General features: G+C 35.0%; 4 protein-coding genes and 4 non-coding genes across 12 annotated transcripts; 2 read left to right on the top strand and 6 right to left on the bottom strand.

Annotated features, from left to right (window-relative positions):
* The first annotated feature begins 50 nt into the window (after positions 1–50).
* LOC149496436 (Putative thiol-disulfide oxidoreductase DCC) lies at positions 51–2,312 on the top strand. Its single transcript, XM_089721887.1, has 3 exons — positions 51–530; positions 1,033–1,200; positions 1,956–2,312. The coding sequence occupies exons 1-3, from the start codon at positions 206–208 to the stop codon at positions 2,177–2,179; spliced, it is 717 nt and encodes a 238-aa protein (XP_089578013.1). The 5' UTR covers positions 51–205; the 3' UTR covers positions 2,180–2,312.
* A 971-nt stretch (positions 2,313–3,283) lies between these two features.
* Positions 3,284–3,400, bottom strand: LOC119370792 (U5 spliceosomal RNA). Its single transcript, XR_005178350.1, has one exon. It is a non-coding gene; the product is annotated as a U5 spliceosomal RNA (small nuclear RNA).
* Positions 3,401–3,984: 584 nt separating this feature from the next.
* On the bottom strand, positions 3,985–4,101 carry LOC119370793 (U5 spliceosomal RNA). The gene has a single exon (XR_005178351.1). It is a non-coding gene; the product is annotated as a U5 spliceosomal RNA (small nuclear RNA).
* Positions 4,102–4,879: 778 nt separating this feature from the next.
* PRIN2 (Serine/Threonine-kinase) lies at positions 4,880–7,061 on the bottom strand. The gene is made up of 3 exons (XM_012236650.4): positions 6,718–7,061; positions 6,515–6,610; positions 4,880–5,297 (listed from the first exon to the last, which is right to left on the bottom strand). Exons 1-3 carry the CDS (start codon positions 6,976–6,978, stop codon positions 5,103–5,105), a joined length of 552 nt encoding a protein of 183 aa, XP_012092040.1. The 5' UTR covers positions 6,979–7,061; the 3' UTR covers positions 4,880–5,102.
* Positions 7,062–7,858: 797 nt separating this feature from the next.
* On the bottom strand, positions 7,859–14,161 carry POL{LAMBDA} (DNA polymerase lambda (POLL)). 2 transcript variants are annotated; one of them, XM_012236649.4, is made up of 14 exons: positions 13,687–14,160; positions 13,456–13,593; positions 12,841–13,188; positions 12,519–12,597; positions 12,264–12,394; positions 11,725–11,787; positions 10,919–11,098; positions 10,772–10,825; positions 10,046–10,134; positions 9,495–9,585; positions 8,951–9,031; positions 8,656–8,723; positions 8,333–8,411; positions 7,859–8,250 (listed from the first exon to the last, which is right to left on the bottom strand). In XM_012236649.4, exons 1-14 carry the CDS (start codon positions 13,795–13,797, stop codon positions 8,152–8,154), a joined length of 1,611 nt encoding a protein of 536 aa, XP_012092039.1. In that variant the 5' UTR covers positions 13,798–14,160; the 3' UTR covers positions 7,859–8,151. The 2 variants fall into 2 exon arrangements, with proteins under 2 accessions (XP_012092039.1, XP_037495611.1); XM_037639683.2 differs by lacking the exon at positions 11,725–11,787 and having other exon boundaries at positions 13,687–14,161.
* On the bottom strand, positions 13,997–14,147 carry LOC119370791 (U4 spliceosomal RNA). The gene has a single exon (XR_005178349.1). It is a non-coding gene; the product is annotated as a U4 spliceosomal RNA (small nuclear RNA).
* Positions 14,162–15,332: 1,171 nt separating the features above from the next.
* On the bottom strand, positions 15,333–15,533 carry LOC119370790 (U2 spliceosomal RNA). The gene has a single exon (XR_005178348.1). It is a non-coding gene; the product is annotated as a U2 spliceosomal RNA (small nuclear RNA).
* A 797-nt stretch (positions 15,534–16,330) lies between these two features.
* Positions 16,331–21,410, top strand: EMB3108 (DEA(D/H)-box RNA helicase family protein). Of its 4 annotated transcripts, XR_002286175.3 has the most exons (10): positions 16,331–16,894; positions 16,981–17,268; positions 17,388–17,501; positions 17,615–18,057; positions 19,038–19,350; positions 19,994–20,146; positions 20,426–20,477; positions 20,658–20,743; positions 20,847–20,904; positions 21,125–21,410. XR_002286175.3 is itself a non-coding variant. In XM_012236647.4 (9 exons), exons 1-8 carry the CDS (start codon positions 16,547–16,549, stop codon positions 20,894–20,896), a joined length of 1,761 nt encoding a protein of 586 aa, XP_012092037.1. In that variant the 5' UTR covers positions 16,331–16,546; the 3' UTR covers positions 20,897–20,904; positions 21,125–21,410. The 4 variants fall into 4 exon arrangements, 3 of the variants coding, with proteins under 3 accessions (XP_012092037.1, XP_012092036.1, XP_012092038.1); XM_012236647.4 differs by lacking the exon at positions 20,658–20,743; XM_012236648.4 differs by lacking the exon at positions 21,125–21,410 and having other exon boundaries at positions 16,332–16,894; positions 20,847–21,017.
* Positions 21,411–21,548: the final 138 nt, after the last annotated feature.

Below are 21,548 nucleotides of genomic sequence, written 5' to 3'. Positions count from 1 at the left end.
TCCCAAATTGATTCTGATATTATCTGACGGCCAGGGTCACATCACATACGATTTATGATTTTCGTAGGACCTTAATGACTAACTCAGAACTTGCTTGCCAAGAAAGGTACACTTCAAAGTTCCTTTCTTTGGGGCTATTCGACTCGAGTGTGGACAACTCGGTTTTCTATCAAGATTTTAAATACTTGAAAAGGAAAACAGCAAAATGTTCCTGGCAAAGCTTCAATATTGGACAGCTACGTCTACACCTAGAAATGCTCAATTTTTCTCATCTTCTTCCTCCTTCTCCTCCTCTTGTTTATTAAAGTGTTCCTTGTTTTCTTCGTTCTCTTCCTCTTCATTTCCTTTCCCGTCACCAACGGATATCGTTTCAGATACTGCGGCTGCTGTTGCTGACGTTGTTCCGGAAGCAGAGGATCTGCTCTACCCAGATGTATCTATTTCTTCCACCGTGAAACCGGTTACAGCACCCACTCTCCTTCAGCCACGCGTCGTCGTCTACGATGGGGTCTGCCATCTCTGCCACCGAGGTACTTGATTCCTCTCTCACGGACGCTCTTTTCTGGTTTTAAGGGTTTCTTATGTACCGCGTGGATTTGGACGGTATTGCCTTCTTTGTGGTTTAAAAAAAATAAATAAATAAAAACCCTTCAATACTTGCTATGTATTTGTCAAATACTGCATATTGCATGAATGGACAACTAATTTGGAAAAACAGTGTGTTTTATACTCTTCTTACACCCTTTATTCCATGAAATTGTCAATACACAGTGTGATCACTATGAAGTTTTGTGGTTCTTTTTCGCTATAATTCCAACACCGATTCTAAAGGCTAATTTTTTGTTGATTTCGATCAGAATATCAATTTACATCCATTAATTGAGAATCATTATCAACTTTCTTCTGTTCATCAACTTCAATTGTTGTGCTTATTTCTTTGTTGCTTTGCTGTTCTTTGATTTGTTGTAGGACAGTTCTGGCATGTTAAACAATGGTCCTGACTTAGTATTTAAAATTTTCATGATTTTGCAGGCGTGAAGTGGGTGATTAAAGCAGACAAATATAGGAAGATCAAGTTTTGTTGCCTCCAATCAAAGGCTGCTGAGCCATATTTGAGACTGTGTGGTCTTGACAGAGAGGATGTTCTTCGTCGCTTTCTGTTCATTGAAGGCCTTGGTCAATACCACCAAGCATCCACTGGTTAGTTCTTTAGTTTAACTAGATATCTTGTATGTAAAAGGTCTGTTGTTTTGTCATTTATTTATTTAAGACTGGTCTGTCTTTCTTGCTTGCTTGATATCAAAATGCATAATAATGTTGGACGCTTGTGTTTTTAGCTCCACATTTCATCATCTGCTCTTTTCTGCACCTTCGCTATTAAAATTGAGCAATAGTGATATTCTCTTCAATTCCATTTTCTGTTTTGCGAACAATCCCTTTCTTGACATAATCCAAAGCCTTGTTTGTTCGAATTAGTAAAAATTTCATGTATACAAGGAACGTCATGTGCGGAAGCTTTGTAGAATTCACAGCCTTGGGTCCTAATTAGTTTGGTTTCTCAATTTCTATCAATTTATCTCATACCAGCACGTCCAAACTTGATACATCACAAGTCAACAACTATTGTGTAATGTTTCTCTGAAAGTGGGGCAGATATTAATATAGATAAACACTGCATGAGGTTTGCTTCCAATCTTCCTTTTTTCTTAAGCATGATAAACCTTTCCATTAGAAATTTGAAGGTTCATGTCATTGCAGCTGGAACGTTCGAATATCTTTTCTGGTGTATTTCAATTCTTTGATATATAAACTTTAAAATATTCTTATAGAACGAGCTTTCCAATTTTTTGTCTACTGGCATATGCACTTTATTGACAATTTTTTCTTCTATTCTTTTTTCATGCTCTTTACCGGGGCATAAAAATTTGAGGTAATTGCTTTTTATGACCCTGCAGCTGCATTGAGAGTCCTTGCATATTTGCCTCTGCCATATTCTGCTTTAAGCACACTCTTGATAGTTCCAACTCCACTCAGAGATGCTGTGTATGACCACATTGCTCGACGACGCTATGATTGGTTTGGAAAAGCTGAGGATTGCTTGGTTTTGAAAGATAAAGAGTTGCTTGAGCGGTTCATAGACAGGGATGAGATGATAGATAAGAGAAGATCAGATAAGTAAATTTCAATCTAACTACATTTTTCCATTAAGATGTTTTGTTGATGTAACATCAGGGGAAGTATTAAAATGTGAAGGCATAGCATTTTGTTATTAAATGGAAATGAAGCTTTACATTTAATTTTCCTTTTCACAACTGCGAGAAGCTGAAATGAAATAGAGGCTTAACACTTGTGAAGATACATAGAGACTTGTGAAACTGAACCAATGAAAATACAATGTTATCTACAGTTAAAGAAGAGTACCAGCAATGCTGTTCAAAAGAGTCTCCATAGTGAGACTCAGAGTTGGCTGAAAGACATTTATTGTAACCAGGTCTATTCTCTTTTGAAAATTTCCAAGCAGCATTCTATGCTAAGGTTTTTGCAAGCATATATTGATGCAAATTCAAATTCAAAATTAAAGGAATTGTTAACAGTTTCAAATTCATGCAAATTATTTCAAATTCGATAAGCTCATCGGTTAACGGAAAATCCTTGACAAGCGTGGATGCAACAAGTAATAATTTAGGTTTAGGAAAACTATTAAATATAGTTCCTCATTACAATATAAGACTTACTCTGATATAAAAGAAAACAGAAAACTTATTAAAGAGACAATAATATAAAGCCAATCAGGTGTGTAACTGGTCTTTTCACATTTTATGGAAGATGTGAAAACTGGGAGGCCAATCGAATTAATTGATAAATTACGAGTCACCAGTGATCAATAGTGGTGGCATTAATAAGAAAATTATATTTATAAGATTATATTAAAAAACAATGGAGTTCTAAAGTTCATCAAAGACTAATTGGCAAAAAATTCACTATGAAAGTAAAAAAGAATCACCATGAAAGAGAAAAAGAATCTAATTTAATTATAGCAAGATTTTCATATGGAACATTGCTAATACTATATTCATATGTAACATCGCTAAACCATTTATTCCAGTGTTCCATTCTACTTGATCTTCCAAATAGTGGCACTGCAGCCTTTACATTAACGAGTTCAAAGACCAAAAACAACAAAACTTTAACTAGAATTGTAGAGTTCTGCCAAAAGGAGAACTCTCCAAAAATATGCGTATGCCGCTATCAGCGGCGAACAAAACTTTAACTAGAATTGTAGAGTTCTGCCAAAAGGAGAACTCTCCAAAAATATGCGTATGCCGCTATCAGCGGCGAGCACACGGTATTCTTTAGTAAAAGGCGAAAGAATAGTTCGCTCTGTGCTCACCGCGCGGCTGCGTGATTTGAGAACCGTGGTTGCGGTATTTCATATAGCAGTCTTCATGTGTTTCTTTTGTCTATTCAAGCGATGTGGGATATACACAGTCTCATGTACTCGTTACTGTTGGGCCTTTAATTTATGGGCCTAGTGATAATCAATCCTTTAATCAAATGCCAACAGACCCAACAGTCTTCACAGAGTAGTAAACTTCCATACAAAACCAAGGTATTTCCAATTTTGACACATGGCGTTGGCCCAATGTTCAATTCATTTGTGAAATGCAAAAAATTTATTTAACCCTTCGGTACATATTATACTTGCTTTAAGGAAGTTCAATGATTTTTATTAACCGTTCATTTAAACAAAACCTTTTCACATTTTTTCAGATAGCTGAATTTTTTTAACCTTTCATTTAAACAAACCCTTTTCACATTTTTCAAATAGCTAATGATAATAGATAGCTAAGTAGCCTCGGCCTAACAAGAAAAATAACTTGGAATAGCATTGTTGGGCTACCCCTTTTAGGGGTAATCCTCCAAAAATAGGCATAGCTAAGTAGCCTCGGCCTAACAAGAAAAAACTTGGACTAGCATTGTTCGGCTACCCTTTTAGGGGTAATCCTCCAAAAATAGGCGTATGCCGCTATCTGCTGCGTGCACACGGTATTCTTTAGTAAAAGGCGAAAGAATAGTTCGCTTTGTGCACACAGCACGGCTCCATAGATGATTGCTTACGACTTGAGATGCTTATATGAAGTTCTCCTTTGTCTATTGTTTGCTTTTCTTTCGATGTGGGATTATTCTTTGAATGTAACTAACCATGAGGCATGTCTCTTGGGCATAGTTTGTTCTACTCAAGCCTCAAGCTTTCTAAACTAGCATATGGCTTGTCAAACTCTGATTCTTGCTTGGCCCATTTGTGATGATCTTGTACTTATATTGTTATATGTGGATTGATCTAAAGTATTTCAAGAAAAGTGACTTTATGCTTGAGCAACTTGTAAAAGGACCCAATGTCAAAAAAAAAAAAAAAAAAAAAAACTTGTAAAAGGACCCTTGAAGAGTCATCAGCTTTCTTGTCCATTACCAAGTTATGGTATTTCACAAAAACCTACCTTCACTCACATCTATCAAGATAACATGTATTCTCCCTCTCCATCCAACTTGTGAAAAGTAGAGATATTTTAGAAAAACCTATCTGCTTTGTAATAATAAAACAAAATTTTGGAACTTCTGCTGCTATGTTATTTATTAATCAAGATATCAGTTACCAGCAAGTTAATATTTTTCCACCAAAAAGGTACTGCAAAATTACAGTTCGCATGGTACCTTAAGTTTATAATGGACTTCCAAATGTAGGTAAGTCAGATTGTATTTGGCAGAAGGAAGATTAAGGTGCAAGAAAACATGGGATAATTTGTCAAACATTTCATGCAAAATTGAACAGCTCAAGCTAGCTGGTTCAAAATGCCAAAAAGAAAAAAAAAGAGAGACCTAGCAAATGAGATGGCATTATGCAATCTCATGGTACGGTACAAATATGCATATTCCCTTCACAATCATCCCTCTATAAAGCATGGTTAATTTTGCCTTTCCATGCATCATCAGGACAAATTATTAGTATCTTGAAACTCAACTGATTGATAAGCCTTTTTCAATTGGAGTTACAGCTGCCGAACAGAATCTCCTCTTAAAATGGAGATTATACAGTTCGTCTGTCAATTACTGTCACCTCCGGTCCACTCTTTCCAATCCTTGTCAACATGATCTTGAGCCCATTTGACAGCTGCACGTGCAGCTTGAGGTCCTCCAGGCAAACCTCGTTCATTTATAGTATCAGCCATGTCAATGAAAGGTGTGACTAAGAGTGTTCCAGGACCGCCATACTCTGTGTGCAAGAAAGTACTGAATATCTGTATAGAAAAATACAAAAAGCAACAAGCATATTTTAGCGCCTGTCTACTCTGTCAGCAACTTTATCCATCAAAAAAGAAAACACCTTGAAATCATGCTCAAATACGCTAGCAACAAACCAACAGGTCCATAGTTATATTTCAACCTTATTTAGTGCAGGGTAAGCACCATGTTAATAGTTTTTCATATTGTTTACAAGTAATACAGTTTTCTCGTTGTTTTCAAACGTTCATAATATATTGGGATCAGCATCCCATTTTTCTACATTTTATCCTGGCAAATCTTAGTATAAACATCCTCGGCCCTTTTATTGGTAGATACAGTTTCAAACCACATCCAAGTGTCATAAGCTGCTTTTTCCACTCTGCACCTTTTATTTTCTTTCATGATGCTAACAATCAGAGAAACCACTGAGGAACTTGGCAGTCAAAAATGAGAACCCATAAATGCACATTCAAATTGCAAAATTATTTCAACCTCAATAACCTCACCAACTTCAATGTAAGTTGTTTAAGTATTTGTATTATACCATTTATGATATAAGTGCCGGTTAAATGACAAACAGGACAAAGAGAGACCAATATTGTTAAGATTCATGAGATTATACTTATATAAGGCAGGGTGTTTCTGAAGTAAGACAAAGTCTTACTAGGTTAGACCGAAATGCCTATATGGTCTTGTTTTTGGTATCCCACTACACCCATCCTACTGTCGAAACTGATGCTAATTATAAGCTGACAGACTATAAGCTCGTTCAGCATTGGGGTTAGAGACCTTCATTGTTTTAAAATGATCATTTTGCGTGTTATCCGAAAAAGCAATTTGAAACTAATATTTAGCAGCTTTAAAATGTTTATTATAACCACAATACATCAAATTAAATTTCAATTTAATTCTTCATTAATCTTAATCAACATATGTATTCAAGAAAGTGTTTTTCTTTTTTTCATGGCAGCTGCATAAAAAAGGGCAATATCTACCCTACGTCACAATACCACTTCGAAACTGCATTCAACACTTCTGTATAAAATTTTTATAAAGGCATTCTTTCCAGCAATATATACATTCACATTTGAAAGTAACAAAATTTACCTAGCAAGAGAACTTTAGACTAAATAGATAACAAGCCAAAGTGAAATGAGCTCAATATATGAGGAAAAAAGACCAGAAATTCTGACAAGAAAGAAAGAAACCATAAAAGGGAAATTAAAATCACCTCAGTGCAGATTCTGACGACGTCATCAACTGAATCTCCGCATATATCTTTCTTTACAAGCTTTTTATGAAGATGGGTCCTAAATTTCTCTGCCTCCTACGACAAGGATAAAGAAAAAGAATGGCGCCCGATTAGTAACCAATTAAGCACACAAAATAGACACTATTAAATTAAATGCTTACAATAGTAAAAAGTGGACTTACTGCATCAGCGAATTCTGGAATTGGGTCTGGAAACTTGTATTCTCCTGCTCTGCAAATTTGTTTTCTTTCCTTGTTCTTGCAGATTTTGCTGATTGAAGAGTATAAACAAGGCTGTGCAAGTTTGATACTAGTAATGGAATCAGCTGCACAGAAACGTGAACCCACAACAGGTGGAGTGATAATGGGAGAAGAAGTGGAAGAAGAGAAGATAGAGCGCGAATCAATCGTTAAAGAAACAAGAGTTCTACTCCAAGAAGCCATATCTTGATGCCTGTTTTTGTTTCTCTGTATTCTTATCTTTTAACGTTGCCTGAAGGGTTTATTTGGGCTTTGGAAGAACATTTTAACTTGGTCAGGTGCCGGTTGGTAAAATATTACAAACTTGATGGTTTCTTTTAATGCTCAGTTAGTCTAAAAATTAATTTTTCTTTACAATTACCACCACCACTTTATACCAATAATTAAAAAAAAAAACCCCTAATTTTTCCCAAAAATAAAATAAAAATAATAAATTTTACTTTTAATTAATAAGAACTATTTATTTTAAGAACAAAACATCTAGATATCCTGGAGGATCAATCTCCTTTGTTCATCCCCTTTAGTTCGAAATTTTATTGAACCTACCGTAATTAGGTTGTTTGGCCTCATAACCAATTTATTAATCCGGATCTGTAACTCTTCTTTAAATATATATATATATATATATATATATATAATAACTAATAAATTTCATGGTAAAAAAATATTAAAACTATTGTTTTATTTTATTTTTGAAAAATTGGTGTAAAGTTAGAGTGGTAATTGTATAAAATGTTGATTTTTGAACGAATTATGTAGCAAATTAAACATTAATGGTTTCTTTTATGAAAAACAATTCATATGGGTGATGGGTTCCCTTTTTAAATTTTATTTCAATTACAATAATCAAGTTCGAAACAATAAACAACAGTCAATCGTTTGGAATGCAGCAGTTAGTTTCCGATAACCCCTAAACCTAAGTGACAGTTTTATATTGTACTGCTAATTGTTATTTTTGGACTTTTGGCCAATCCACGAATTACAATTTCGAACAGCCAGTGTGCAATCCATTTTTAACTTATGATAGAAACCGTAAGGTGATCATGCGACATCACTGAATAGATTGTCCTATAACTTGATTTGCATTTTACTAAAAAAGATTCATTTACAGAACTTCGTAATTCAAAAGCTATATACATTAGACTATAATCAACAAAAGATGCATAATTTGGAGCTACAGCACATGTTAGAAGGACTAAAAGCTCGAAGAGAATCTCAGGATTGCTTTCCATGGTAAAAAACCATTAATTTGAGCCGAAACTGATCCTGGTTGTACTTAGTGCAAGGTAGAGCTTTTTGGTCCCTCCTAGATTCGTTGATATGTAAAAACAAATATGTACAGACTATATATACATCTCAGAGGTTCCTTTCATGAGGTTCAAGCCAGGGGAACCCCAGGAAATCAAAGACCTCTTTTTCAGTGTCAAACCTCAGGCTTGCAGTAGCTTTTGCACCCTGCAAGTGAAATAACAGTTCCTGCATAAGATAACCCGAAAAGAATTCCTAGGTATAAAATGGTGAGAAGCTAGCTCATTACCCGTTTGCCACCTGAAATAGCTGGAAATAGCCCAGTGTCATCCAGCCTGTATCCTTTGGATTCTGCTAACAATCTTAACCTACACTCAAATTGTCGTTGATATGTTCATACAAAAGGGTTAAATATTTTCAGGTTTCAACTGTATGTACAGTCCATTTGAAATCAGGGAATACCAATATTCCACTTCAATTGAAGATACATTATCTATAAACAGAATAAACCAAGAGACTCTTGTATGATGAGAATTGTATAGAAAAACAAGGAATTCTTTTTTACTCTCTATCTGGGAGTGTGCCTGATTGAATTTTAAAGGTTAAACATACCTCCTGTTTAATACATCATTCCCAGTCCACGCTATCAAACCAAATGCATATATGTCCCTCGGATACACCTAAGAAAAAGAACGTACACATAGCCAAGTTAATTATAACTTCAGTTCGTAATCTAACAATGAGAACCAGCACAGGCACAAAAATGATTGCAACAATCATGGTAAGAGAACTAGGCAAATCAAACCAAAAAGTGTAAATAATTAGAAAGACTAATAACAATGAAGGACGAGATTTTAGAAGTAAAATAAAGATCAGAATGGGAGCTTCCACTGATTATCAGGTTTACCTTGAAATCTATTCGATGTCGCATTTCCCGTCCGGGATATGTACAAAGACCAAAATATGTGTCAACACCAGAGTCAGTGCCCTATTGAAGAGCAAAAGCATAAATTTAGATTATAAAAGAGTCAATATGGTGCTGCCTACTGTAGAAATATGAGAGTAGTAAAATGCAAGAACTAATTGAGGCCTGTGTAATTCAATTTACTTGTGTGATTAAAACAGCAAAGTTCATAGACACTTCCAAGTCCCTACTCCGCTTAACTATGAATTTGGGCACCTATCAATTTGGCCCACATAATATATTTCAATACACTTAGGATCCCACCAGCAAGCTTTAAAAATTCTAACAGATTATAAGTTTTAGTTGATACCAACCGCCAAGAGGTATAAATATTCTTATCTTGACTCACAGAAAGTGAACTCAAACATATTTGCATATTTAAAGATTTTTGAGTACTGTTACATTAAGAAAACAACAGCCTTCTTCAATATGCTACACAAGGAAAAGGATAAAGAAATACAAGAAATTCCAGCAATAGGAAAGATACCTGTTCACTGTGAACACTAAATACCAAGTCCTCTCTTAAGAACTTCATATCCTTCAATTTCTTAACGTATCTTGGTAAGAAACCTTTATGACTGGAAAAGCAAAGAACATAAAATTTTGTTATAATTAGACTTCTCATATTGCTGAATATCCACAAAGAATGCTAAAGTGCCTCATAGTGGGAAAAAACATTGTAAACAATTTGAGAGGTTGCCAAGGTCCTTGAAGATGTGTGCTTTAGCTAAGCCTAATTAGTAAGACCCCGCCATGTGTTGAATTAGTAAGTGACCATGAAATTAAACGGTGTTATGAATGATCACTAGAGAATCATTTAATTGTTCTCATATTTTTCCATGAAGTTCAGCTAATCGCAGACCCAGCAGTCTACTTACTACTACTATACATGTTTATGGAAAAGTGATAATGCAGAATAGATGAATACTCTCTGTGGACATGGGATATATGCTGAGACACATGCACATGCATGTCCACACTTATAAGAAGCACGAAAAAATTTTTTGAAAAACTGAAGGGCAAAGATGGAATTTTTACCTTATCCCATCAGGGTGTGTAATTACCACATCCAAATCCCCACAAGATGCCTTTCCACGTCTAAAAGATCCTCCACATATGATAACCACCTTCAAAGCAGACAAAAAATATTGAAAACAGGAACCAACTATACCAATATGAATGTCAAAATTGTGACCATGAAGGTTTAGACCTAAAAGTAAGGTTGTGACGGAAATTTCCTCATCAGCATCCAAACAGATAGCAACAAGACTGCTGAAAATGGAAGCTCTAAATGAAGCATCATCTTTTGGAACTACTTAGACCATGCATAAAGGCCCAGGCATCTATTTGTTGTAAATTTTGGTATCATATTCCCTCAAAGATAAGATGAACAGGGTACTCAGTCAATAACACTTGCAAGCAAGCATTCAATTTTCAACATCACAAGTTCAAGGAAGGAAACAAAAACCTCAGACACCATAATATCTAATTCCCTTATTGAGATTTATATTAACTCTTTTGTTTGGTATAGATTTTTCTTCTGTTCTAGATAATGGACATTCGGACACCTTCAAGGAGCAAATATAGTGTCCCCCATCCTCCTTCCAGAACAACAAATTGGTAATCGCCTAATCAGTTCTCTCAAATCCCAAATAGTATTTTCTACTATGCTTGAACCCAATACAAGTTACCAATTGATTAATCCCTTGCAGACTTTTTAAATTCATTTATAAACCAGTTCAGGCAGAAGATATAGAGTCTCACCCCAGGCAATATTTCTTCACCAGATTTTTGCAGAAGTTGTTCCATTTCTCGAACCTGCGCAGTAATGTCAAAGTTCATGGCACAATCCAACCCAAAATTTGTAAAGAAAACACCATAAAGTCCCAGGGAATAGCATGATAATCAAACCTCATTTCGCGGAATCCTTGTCTTGATATCATCAAAATATTTCACGCCTAACTTCTGTGAATGCGTTAATGAGTCATCATTTTTAAGATCATCTAGGATGCGATGTCCTTTCTCATACAACTTTAAGGCAGTGGCTGGACCGACACCCCAAACTTCCCCAAATAAAGTAATTGTCCGCACCTGCAAATTGTTGAGAAATAAACTTGTGTGAAAATTAATGGGAGAAAGCTATCAATTAGCTATTTATACAAGCTGTAATCAACAGGTGAACGTTGATTTCTCTCTCTGCACATAAATGCATGCTCATGAATGTGCATCTCTGTATGTAATGATCATGTTAATCATACAACATTGTTCACCGACAATCAGTGTAAAGGACCCAGGAAACTCAAATTCTATGTATTAAGCATGTATTTGTTTGTAGCACGTGAATCCCCCTGGTCGTATCTCTAAAGAGTGAAAATCTCTCTCCCCGCAACTCTTAGCAATACGGTAACAGTAATGCATGGTCACATCAGTGCACATTCAGACCGTGCAGGCACATTCATGTATGAACCTGCATACTAGCGAATTTCAAGGGTATAATGTGTTTAACTGATAAATTTAAGAATCCATGTGTATATATGTGGCATGCACTTGTGCATGTGTGCAAACATAACTGCTAACTGAGATCTATTAGCATGCGATGTGACCACATGATAATCTATAAAGAAATCAAAATGAAACACCATCTCCTGTCTGCTTTGTGTGTATGTGCATACACGATTAATTACCTAACTAGGGTTTTTGATGTGGTTCCACAATACCTTTTCATCTGTTTCAAAATGTTCCAACTTGGACAACTTGCCAGTAGTCACTATCTCCTGTATCTGCAAGCACATCCCAAATGCCAGAAGTAATTCCAAGAGAGAGCAGAGGAGGAAAAGATTTGTGCTCAGAAACAAATGCATATGCTTATCTCATAGCTCCCATAACTTTTAGATTGCATTCATCAATTAGATAGTTCCAAAGATAATATTTCAAGTCTATGAAATTAATAAATGCACTAAATGAGAATAAGACTCTTCAATGGGCAAAGCATGGGTAGATATTGCATATTTTATGAGCCAAATCAAATAAATAAAAAAGGAATAAGAATATTGCCATAAGAATCATGACTCAATAAATGCACTTCCTGGTTAAAATTTTTACACAGCCCTGATAATAGGGAGAGAGATCAAGTTGCTCCATAATATACACTTAAAATGAGGAGAGGTAAGCAACAAAGCAGATAGTGAAGGAAACCTTGTAAACCAAGTAAACTAGTTTATCGAAGTAACAACTTAACCTTAAATATCCCACTCACATGATCCTGCAGTGATTTTCCAATCCCAGGTAGATCTTTGACCTGATCTGCACTTTCAATTTTGAATGGCAACTTCTCAATAACTGAAATAGCCTTGTAATAGCTAAATGACCTTCGATCATCACCCAACGCTTCCCATTGAAAAGTGAACACATTGCATCAGACAACAGAAACGGCAACAGGGGCCCCCCCAGGTGGGTGGGTGGCGGGGGGGGATGCATAACAGAAGAAAATAAGCAGAGAAAACAGGCTCACCCCTGTATACATTGATTAGTTTCCCAAAAATTTCTGTGATGTTCCTGTTTAGATCAGGTGGACAGTATGCCAATGATGACTGCAACAAATGGACCAGATCAGTACGTTTTAAAGTTCTTTCAACAGAAAAGGGCCTCTAGCATATTATCCATTATAATTTCTGAAGCTGATAAAATCATTCAGCTACCTCCCAGCACTAAGTTTACCAAATTTGACTGATTAAAAATTACATGCATGCATAGACAAGTAAACACTCAGAAAAACAACAAAAACAGAATTGAATTCCACATAGTAATCTAACTCATTGGTTACTATATCTTACATATTTGCTTGGACTGCTAGAAGTCTTTGGACTAGAACTTGTAGGGCTCAAGGTGAGGGGTGAGCCATCAGAACTTCTCGGACTATTGGGTGCAACATCTACAGCATTATTTTCTGCATATGCCCTAGCATCTGCTTTGAAATTTTTGGCATCCTCGAGAGAAGACTTGATCTTTTTCTGAGGTGATGATTCATTACTACTAGAAGTGTTTCCATTGGTTGATTTCCTTACCAGAGGCTTGCTTTGATCGCTTTTTTCCTCCAGATGAACTTCCACATGGTATGGATCCTCAGATACCTTCTCTCCTAATCTTAAACTGTCCTCTAGCCACTGATAAAGGAGCACTTTCTATAACAGATAGTAAATATAAACCTATCAGAACTTGAAAAACCCAAAATTAAGACCAGCTATAAAAATTCACGTTGACTCATAATTATTGAGATTTCAAAAGAAAATCTAAACCAATCACACACTTCGTCATTTCTGATAAAAAAAAGTGACCTGGTTTACAGCAATTTAAAATAATAAATCATATAGAAGGAAACTGTTTTCACCAATGGAATCAATTAAGTATCAAATTCTATAAACAATAGAAGCTGAAATTGAGAAACTCACTCCTCTGAATCGTTGTAACCGTTCTTTGTCCATTTGCTGGAGAAGCGCGTTTGAATTCATAGCAAAAACATGAGTCACCTTTTTTGACAGGCGAGTCTCAATAGTAGCTCCCATCTGTACCAACTTTTGCTTCCAGATCTTTTTAAATCATCAAGAAAAAAATAAAAAAATAAATTCAATTCCGTTTCTTAATGTTATTGACAATTTTCCAAAATAAACGGAGAGAAAAACCTGTAACCGGCGTGACTGAACCCCGTTTTCGACCAAGACGACGACCATTCCAGAGAAAATTCCGTTTGGATCAGGAGACCGCATTTCATTTTTAGTTGTCTTTCGCGCCATTTGACTAGCTGTTTCACTGTCAGTCTTGAAATAACTCAAAGCCTAGGGTAATACATATAAAACGGGGGAGCGTTTTCTCACGCAGTAAAGCCTACCGAAATTTAGATCTAAGGGTTGACAAGTGGACACTGTTCGTGACACGTAAAATTACACTTCATCAATTAATTTCAGCTTTGAAGAAATTTCACTTAGATTGGAGAGCTTTACCCCTAAGGGAGCCCTTCCAGAAATTCTCAATGGCCTGAGCCAAACCCAGGCCAATGAGGGGGTTTGGAAATAGTTTTCAACCAGCAATAGACGCGCCTCGGTTAGAACCTCATGAGCTGCGTCATTGCCCCAAGCGCAAAGATGAGTCTCGAATTCTCTAGCCTATCATTTTATTTTAGCTCGCCTTCCCTTACGTTGCTTTTTCTTGCGATATGGGATTCTAGCCTCTTTAAGACTTGGTTACTAGCTTGCCCTTGCTACAGTCCATTACTTTAAAGACATCTTGAACTTTTTTTTTTTTTTTTCGTATTTAAAGTAATAACAAAATCTAGGATTTTCTGAAAATTTATATTAAACTTCGAAGTATTTGACGATGAGATTAATTATTTTTGTCTACTGTTAAAAATTGTCATTTTTTATATATTGATTAATATATGTTATTGATTGATATAATATAGAAATAAAAAATATATAAAAAAGAATATTTTAGCAATTAGAAAATATTCTTTGGTATAAACTATCATATTTGGATTAGAATATTGATATAAATCATAAAAGACCATTCGTTTTTTTTTTCAATATGCTATGTTTTAATAACTTTCGCTTTTAACATTTCTTCTTAACTACTTACTAGCATGTAGTAGGTATTTGGTTTATTGTTTTAGGTATTAGCATTATATATTTTAACTTAAAACAATATAGTGGTAAAATAATTTCAATAAATAATTAAATATATTCTTAGTTGATTTTCTCATTAATATGGAAAGTGAAGGTTTTTAAATTTGAGTTATGTTAACCACAGAAAATATGATTTGATGTAAGAGTTGCAATAAAATAAAATAAATAAGTTTTACCCTAAAAAAAAAAAAGAATTCTGTTGACTACATTATGCCTATTTCTAATGCAATTCGAATCTGAATTGAATTTCACATTCAATAACCCACCAATAAATATATTGAATTTTATTTGATTAATCGGTTACCCGACAAAAGTTTTCACCGGTTAAAAATTGAAGTTAATTTTACCATTAGGTTTCTTTTTATGATAAATCAAATTAAACTTAATATCTAATGAGAATATGCAATTGATCTTGTAGTTGGATATATACCCTTGCATATATTTTATGAATATATTGGTAGTTATTTTTTAAAATTAAAATTTCTCGGACATTTTTTTTAACCTCGAACGTACTTTTTAAACACAACTTTCTCGCTTCCAATATTTGATCACAATTGTCCTTCAACATGAAATTTAGACAGAGAAATTAGAATCTGCCTGCCATAACTACAGATCCATCAAACAATAAAATAAAAATCAAACTTATATTAGTAGGGCGCGCCAGGCCCTTGCGGCAGTGCAACGCATATAAAAGGCGACGCTCGAGGATCCCAGTAGCAAGCTACTGAAGCTGATCCTCCCCTTAGAAAAATTAATTTAATATCATGTGGGCCAATGGCCCGCGTATCAGATATTAAACTGATAAGAACAGATACTACACTTGATCTTAGCCAAAAGGCCGAGAAAGGTATGCCTTTCACCTCTGCCCCCCACTCTATTTTATAATAGCTCGTCTTTGCTTTCTTTATTTTTTCGATGAGGGATAAAACTGCACTTATAAATTGGCTAGTGAAGCTACGACGCGGTGTACAATATGATTATTCATCTTGCAATTGAATTATTATCGATTTAATTAAAACTTAATTCTCTTCTTGGGCTTCATACTGAGGCATAAGCAATTATTCAAAAGTCTTCAGGAAGAATAGCAATTTCTCTTAAAATGAAATAATTTAATTGATCAAATTTATGAAAATATGATGAGTTTATTGGATTGCAACTCATAAAATTACGATATAAAGTATGAAATGAAATATTATTGTAGTTATAATTGAAAAAATTACGAGTGATTAATTAACCTGAGATTTCCATTCCCACTACGGCAGGGCTAGGTGAGAAAAGGATAATATATTGAATTAAATAAATATCAAAATTATAATATATGTTTTAATCTTATAAAAAATATGAGAGTATTGAATAAAATCATTTCCATAAATAAGGGTAAATTATTTAATTTGAAAAAATAATTTTTTATAAGATAAAAAATATAAACTATTAGTAAATCATAATAAGTGTTTTTCTATAGAAAATATTAAAATAAATTATTGAAGTAATTTAACAAAAAGGTCACAGTTTCAACAAAAACAAAGTCATATGAATTATAATAATTTTGTTTTAATTATTTTGCAAATTATTTATTTAAATTAATTGTATTACTGCAAGGAAAAATTTCTGTCCTCTCAAAATCAGAAAGCATTTTACTGGTAGTTTAAAGAATTCTAGGAAATGATGGATGATGGTTTAACACGGCTTCGTTTCGCCATATCCACAATTCCACATATAGAAAGCAGCAGATGGTAGGGGTTTATACTCTATCCTTAAACCCCGCCCCTGAAACCCATAATCTTCCCCTACCTCTCGCCTCTTCGCTTGCATTCAAAATCATCGCCACCAAAACCTATAAACAGAAACTCCAAATAGAAAACAAATGCTTGTCTGTCGCTCTGCTTCAATGCTTCATTTGTACAAACTATCATCTTCGTCTACACTGTTACTGTCACAATTGAAGCACTCTTATTCTTATCTCTCTAATTCTCCTCCATCCTCTTTATTTTTTCCATCGTCTTCTCTCAGAATTCGCTTCTTTTCGCTTAATAATTCCTATGGAAGAGGTAATCGGCGTTTTTCCATTTCAGCCACCGCTGTTGTCCCTGATAAAGGGGGAACCGACACGTTCTTCGCCGAAGAAGGCGTTTCGTGGGCTTCTTTGGGCTTATCTGATCGGCTTTGCCGTGCTATCTCTAACGCTGGCCTTGAAAGACCGTCTTTAGTTCAGGTTTGCTTGATTCCCATGTTTATAATCGCTAATAAATTTTGCCTGTTGATGGAAGTTTATAATTTCACTCTGGTTTTGCATATTAGGCTAACTCCGTACCGGCAATACTCTCGGGGAAGGATGTGGTAGTTGCAGCTGAGACTGGTAGTGGTAAAACACATGCCTACCTAGTTCCTTTAATTGACAAGTTATACAATCCACTGGACTATAATAGAGACTCCGTCTCTGATCAAGGATTAAACCCGTCAGATAGACTTTCTTTGGTTCTTTGCCCAAATGTATTGTTGTGTGAACAAGTGGTTCGAATGGCTAGTGGTCTTTGTGATGATAATGGCGAACCACTGCTTAAAGTCACTGCCATCTGTGGCCGACAGGTACCATTGCCCTTATTGTTATCATCCGATTAGAAATTTGCTACTGAAAGATGCCCTTTGTAAATTTTAAGGTTTATGAATTAATAAGAGTTGGTTGACTGAAGATATTTTGACTGCAGGGATGGCCAGTTAATCAGCCAGATATTATTGTGTCAACACCAGCTGCTCTTCTAAATAATATTGACCCCAAAAAACAGAGAAAGTTTAATTTTATTCGTCGTGTGAAATATGTGGTACTTTTCCTTCCCTCATTTTTATTATTGTTAGCCAATGGACCCATGTTTGACAATGGTTACTTGAGCAGTGATATGATTTGTTGATTCAATTAGTGGCTATAATTTGGCAGGTTTTTGATGAAGCAGACATGCTTCTCTGTGGGAGCTTCCAGAATCAGGTTATCCGACTAATAAACATGCTCCGTTTTGATGAAAAGCAATTGTCTGAAGTAAATAAATCTGGACATGAGGATAGAGTGGAATCAGATTCTGATTCTCATGGGGAGAATGGCTTGGAAGATGAAGAGGGACTTCAAAATGAATCTATCGCAGAAGAGGATGGAGATTTTGAAGATGATATTGAAGTTGACTTGAAAGCAGAAAGTGAAGCGGGGTCCATCAACAGAAAAGGCTGGAGGAGAGTAAGAAAAGATTATTTGCGCAGTAAGCAGTACATTTTCATTGCAGCCACCCTACCAGTTAACGGAAAGAAAACTGCTGGAGCAGTGTTGAAACGGATGTTTCGAGATGCCAATTGGATTAGTGGAACCTATCTACACTGTCACAACCCTAGGTGCCACATTCTATTGTGCTTCTTATTAGTTACTAGTTACTATTATTTTCTTTTTCATATTATAAATTCAAGAATGTATAACATGCAACCAATGATTACTGTTGGCAACTGTCAGATTTATTGAATACTAGTCACTATACGTAATGAACTAACATGGAAGATAGGAATCTAAATCTGCAGTAAACAACAAATTTCACATTTAGGAATTCTCTGCATGAAATGGTCCATGTGCATTTTCCTGACATCAGCTGAGTTACTTGAAATAATATTTCACATCATACTGAATAATGGTTTTATTATACTGAATAATGGGTTTATTATGCTCGTTCTCTATTCAATGGTTGCTACTCCATTTCAGTGCAGGAAACTATAATCATTGTGCGCGATAAGAGAATTGATTTTTCAATTTCTACAGATAATAAACGATGAATTATCCTTATGCTTATTAAATTACATACTTGTTTCATGAACATTCCGATTTCTGTTACACTTCCGGGAACATTACACTCTATTTGCACTATATTGCTCTTGCAGAAAACTCTTAGCCTTTTGTTCCAATGGTTGAATACACAGTAGGGTGATAGCCTTTAAAACGCCATAACCCTGATGCGACTGGTATTTAAATGATAATTTTTTGCCATTTCTTTTAGATCATGATGCCTTTCCTTGGTCTTATCATCTTAATTTTGAAGGATAACACTGTTTCTGATTTGTTTTTTGACTTCATTCTGCCATGTGGCAATAATGAGTTAGACTTTCCAATTTGAACCACTAATTAGTAGTGATCTCAATGACATGCAAATGAGTTGTGATTTGTCTGCTTTGTGATTGGACTCCAAATTTTATATCATCATATGAATTTCTAAACACGTAACTGCTAAATTTGTTAACATCATTACTCTACATTCTGCTCAATTTCGGCCTATTCCATGATACAGCAAGTTGATTTTGTTGGTTATTCATGGTTCTTTTCCTCCCAGGTTGGAACATAAGTGGATTGAAGTTACAGTTGATTCCCAAGTGGATGCACTAATAGATGCTGTGAACCAAGGATCTGGATCTGATGTTGGTGCAAGTCGAACTATGGTTTTTGCAAACACTGTGGATGCTGTTGAAGCAGTGGCTAAAATATTGGAGAGAGCAGGGATTGAATGCTATCGTTACCATAAAGACACCTCTTTGGAGGAACGTGCAAAGACATTAATGGATTTCCGAGAGAAAGGTGGAATCTTTGTATGCACTGATGCTGCTGCACGTGGAGTTGATGTTCCAAATGTGTCACATGTTATCCAGGTTCTTCTATTGACTAATAATAGGATAATTGATTTATGAGTTTGTTTTATTTTGATCGCAACAGGAAACCCTAGCAATTCTCAGTTTCTGAAGAAAAATTCAGAACATAAAATTATAATTGTTGATAAAAATATGCCAAGGATTTGACAATCAAATGACAGCGCAATTTGATGAATTGGAATTTTATTCTCTATGGAAGATACAACCACCAGAAGTCTTCTCTAAGTTTTGATTGTTGAAGGATCATATCTAATTTTGAAATGAATGACAAAACTAAATTGCATTACGCCATTACCTAATGGCTTCTAATGAATTCTAATAATAACTCAATTTAAGATATGGAAGACGTAATTTTAGTTCAATCCTGACGCGCCTTAAGCCATCAATTAAGCTCTTAAAGGTTTATTGCCGCTTTCTACTTGAAGCTAAACCTTAAGTTCACTTCACTAATTTGATGTTTATCAATGAGGCTCCAAGACACTTTGGGCTGGCTTCTTTCCTCTTTCGTCGTGTGAACTCTAATATCCCCTTAAAACTATATGGGTTTTGAGGATTAGTTTCCTACATCTTTTATTGAACTTCTTTTGCCCACACATTTTATGTATTAAAATAAGCTTACTTTGGACATATTATTATTTTCCAGGCAGATTTTGCTACCTCTGCTGTAGATTTCTTGCACAGGGTTGGCCGCACGGCTCGAGCTGGTCTATATGGACTTATCACTAGCCTGTACACTGAATCCAATCGAGATCTTGTTGATGCAATTCGTCAAGCAAAGAAACTGGGTCAGCCAGTGGTAATTTCCAACCTGCACTTCTAATTCAGCAAGTTATTTACCAACCATTTCCTTTTCCTGTTTGTCAAGCCAGATTGAAAGAAACAAGATCTTTTTTTTGTTGGGGAGAGTAATTTGTGTTCTCTAAAATAAGTTAGGGTGGTTAAACAATTTTTAGAGCAATTAATCAATTATAACTTGCAATATATTATGAAATTCTTCTGTTCTTATTAAGTCCATGCACTCTTTGCTGATTTTCAACTTCTTGAACAATGCTAAAAAGCTTTGATTTGGCTACAGGAATCAGCCTTTAGCAGAAAAAGAAGCTTCAGAAAAAAACTTAAGAAGAGAGGTAGGGATTTCAATTTTTTTTTTTTTTTATTTCTTTTCAATTATATATATCAGATTGCTTGAAGTTGAATCTAAACTCTTAATTCTAAATAAAGGTGCAAGAGAATTACACTAGTGAAGTGCTCCATGTGTAGAACTACACTAGAGAACTGACCATTGTAATTTGATGAACTACTTTCAGATGCTATCTCCGAAACCGAGCACAAAGTTGCAGTGCATTAAAATTTTTGCTAATGCTCATGCCTGCCAAAATTTTTACTTGACAAGGTGTCTAAATATGAAAGATTAGCAATTTAGATGTCAATTGGATTAGTAAAGGTTATTTATGATCAAAACATAAGCTGATTTTTGTCTTGGCTTATCTTTACAGGTTCTGGCAAAGTCAGCGACGCATCAGCTAATGCAATGGCAAGCGTCTGAAGAACTTGGTATGTAAAGAAGTCATTGATCTAATGGATTATTACATTTGTTTTTCATAATGTAGTAAATTTTGCTGTACTATCTTCATGAATTGCATTGGAAGTGGTATTATCCCTCTTTACTCTCTCTCTCTCTCTCTCTCTCTCTCTCACACACACACACACTCTAATTTAAGCATGTGCAAATGCAGTCCCTCTGACCAACCATTCTATTTTTATGTTTTTCTAGCATACTGGAAATTAATTAACGCCAAAGGCCACCTTATAGAGAACTCGGGCATGTGAATTTCATCTTTCATAACACGCATGTTTATTATATTTAGTACTTAACTCACTTATTGGTTGATATGATCCTCTTGTTTAGTGTATGAACTTTTGCAATTTATTCTACTTTGGCGGATTCTGTTTATTTAGAAATATATATTTATCGGATATCAGATATTCTGATGTCCTCACAAAATGTTAGACAGTGACAAGTCTTCAATGAGAATCAAGTGTCTATGGATTTGCTTTCACCGTATTTTTCAGAAACGCCTTTTGAACCATGCTGAAATTTTCCATGGTATGCAATACTATGGCTAATAGTTTTTCTTGTTTTATCTTTATCTTGTATATTGTAATAATTTTAGCGAATTAATTATAAATTCAGTCAA

Source organism: Jatropha curcas, chromosome 5 (genome assembly GCF_041381405.1).
Source record: "Jatropha curcas cultivar XTBG-Jc1 chromosome 5, XTBG_Jcur_1.0, whole genome shotgun sequence".
In the NCBI taxonomy this organism is placed as follows: domain Eukaryota; kingdom Viridiplantae; phylum Streptophyta; class Magnoliopsida; order Malpighiales; family Euphorbiaceae; genus Jatropha; species Jatropha curcas.
Note: the sequence above shows the minus strand (reverse complement) of the source record. Positions and strands in the feature narration are given on the sequence as shown.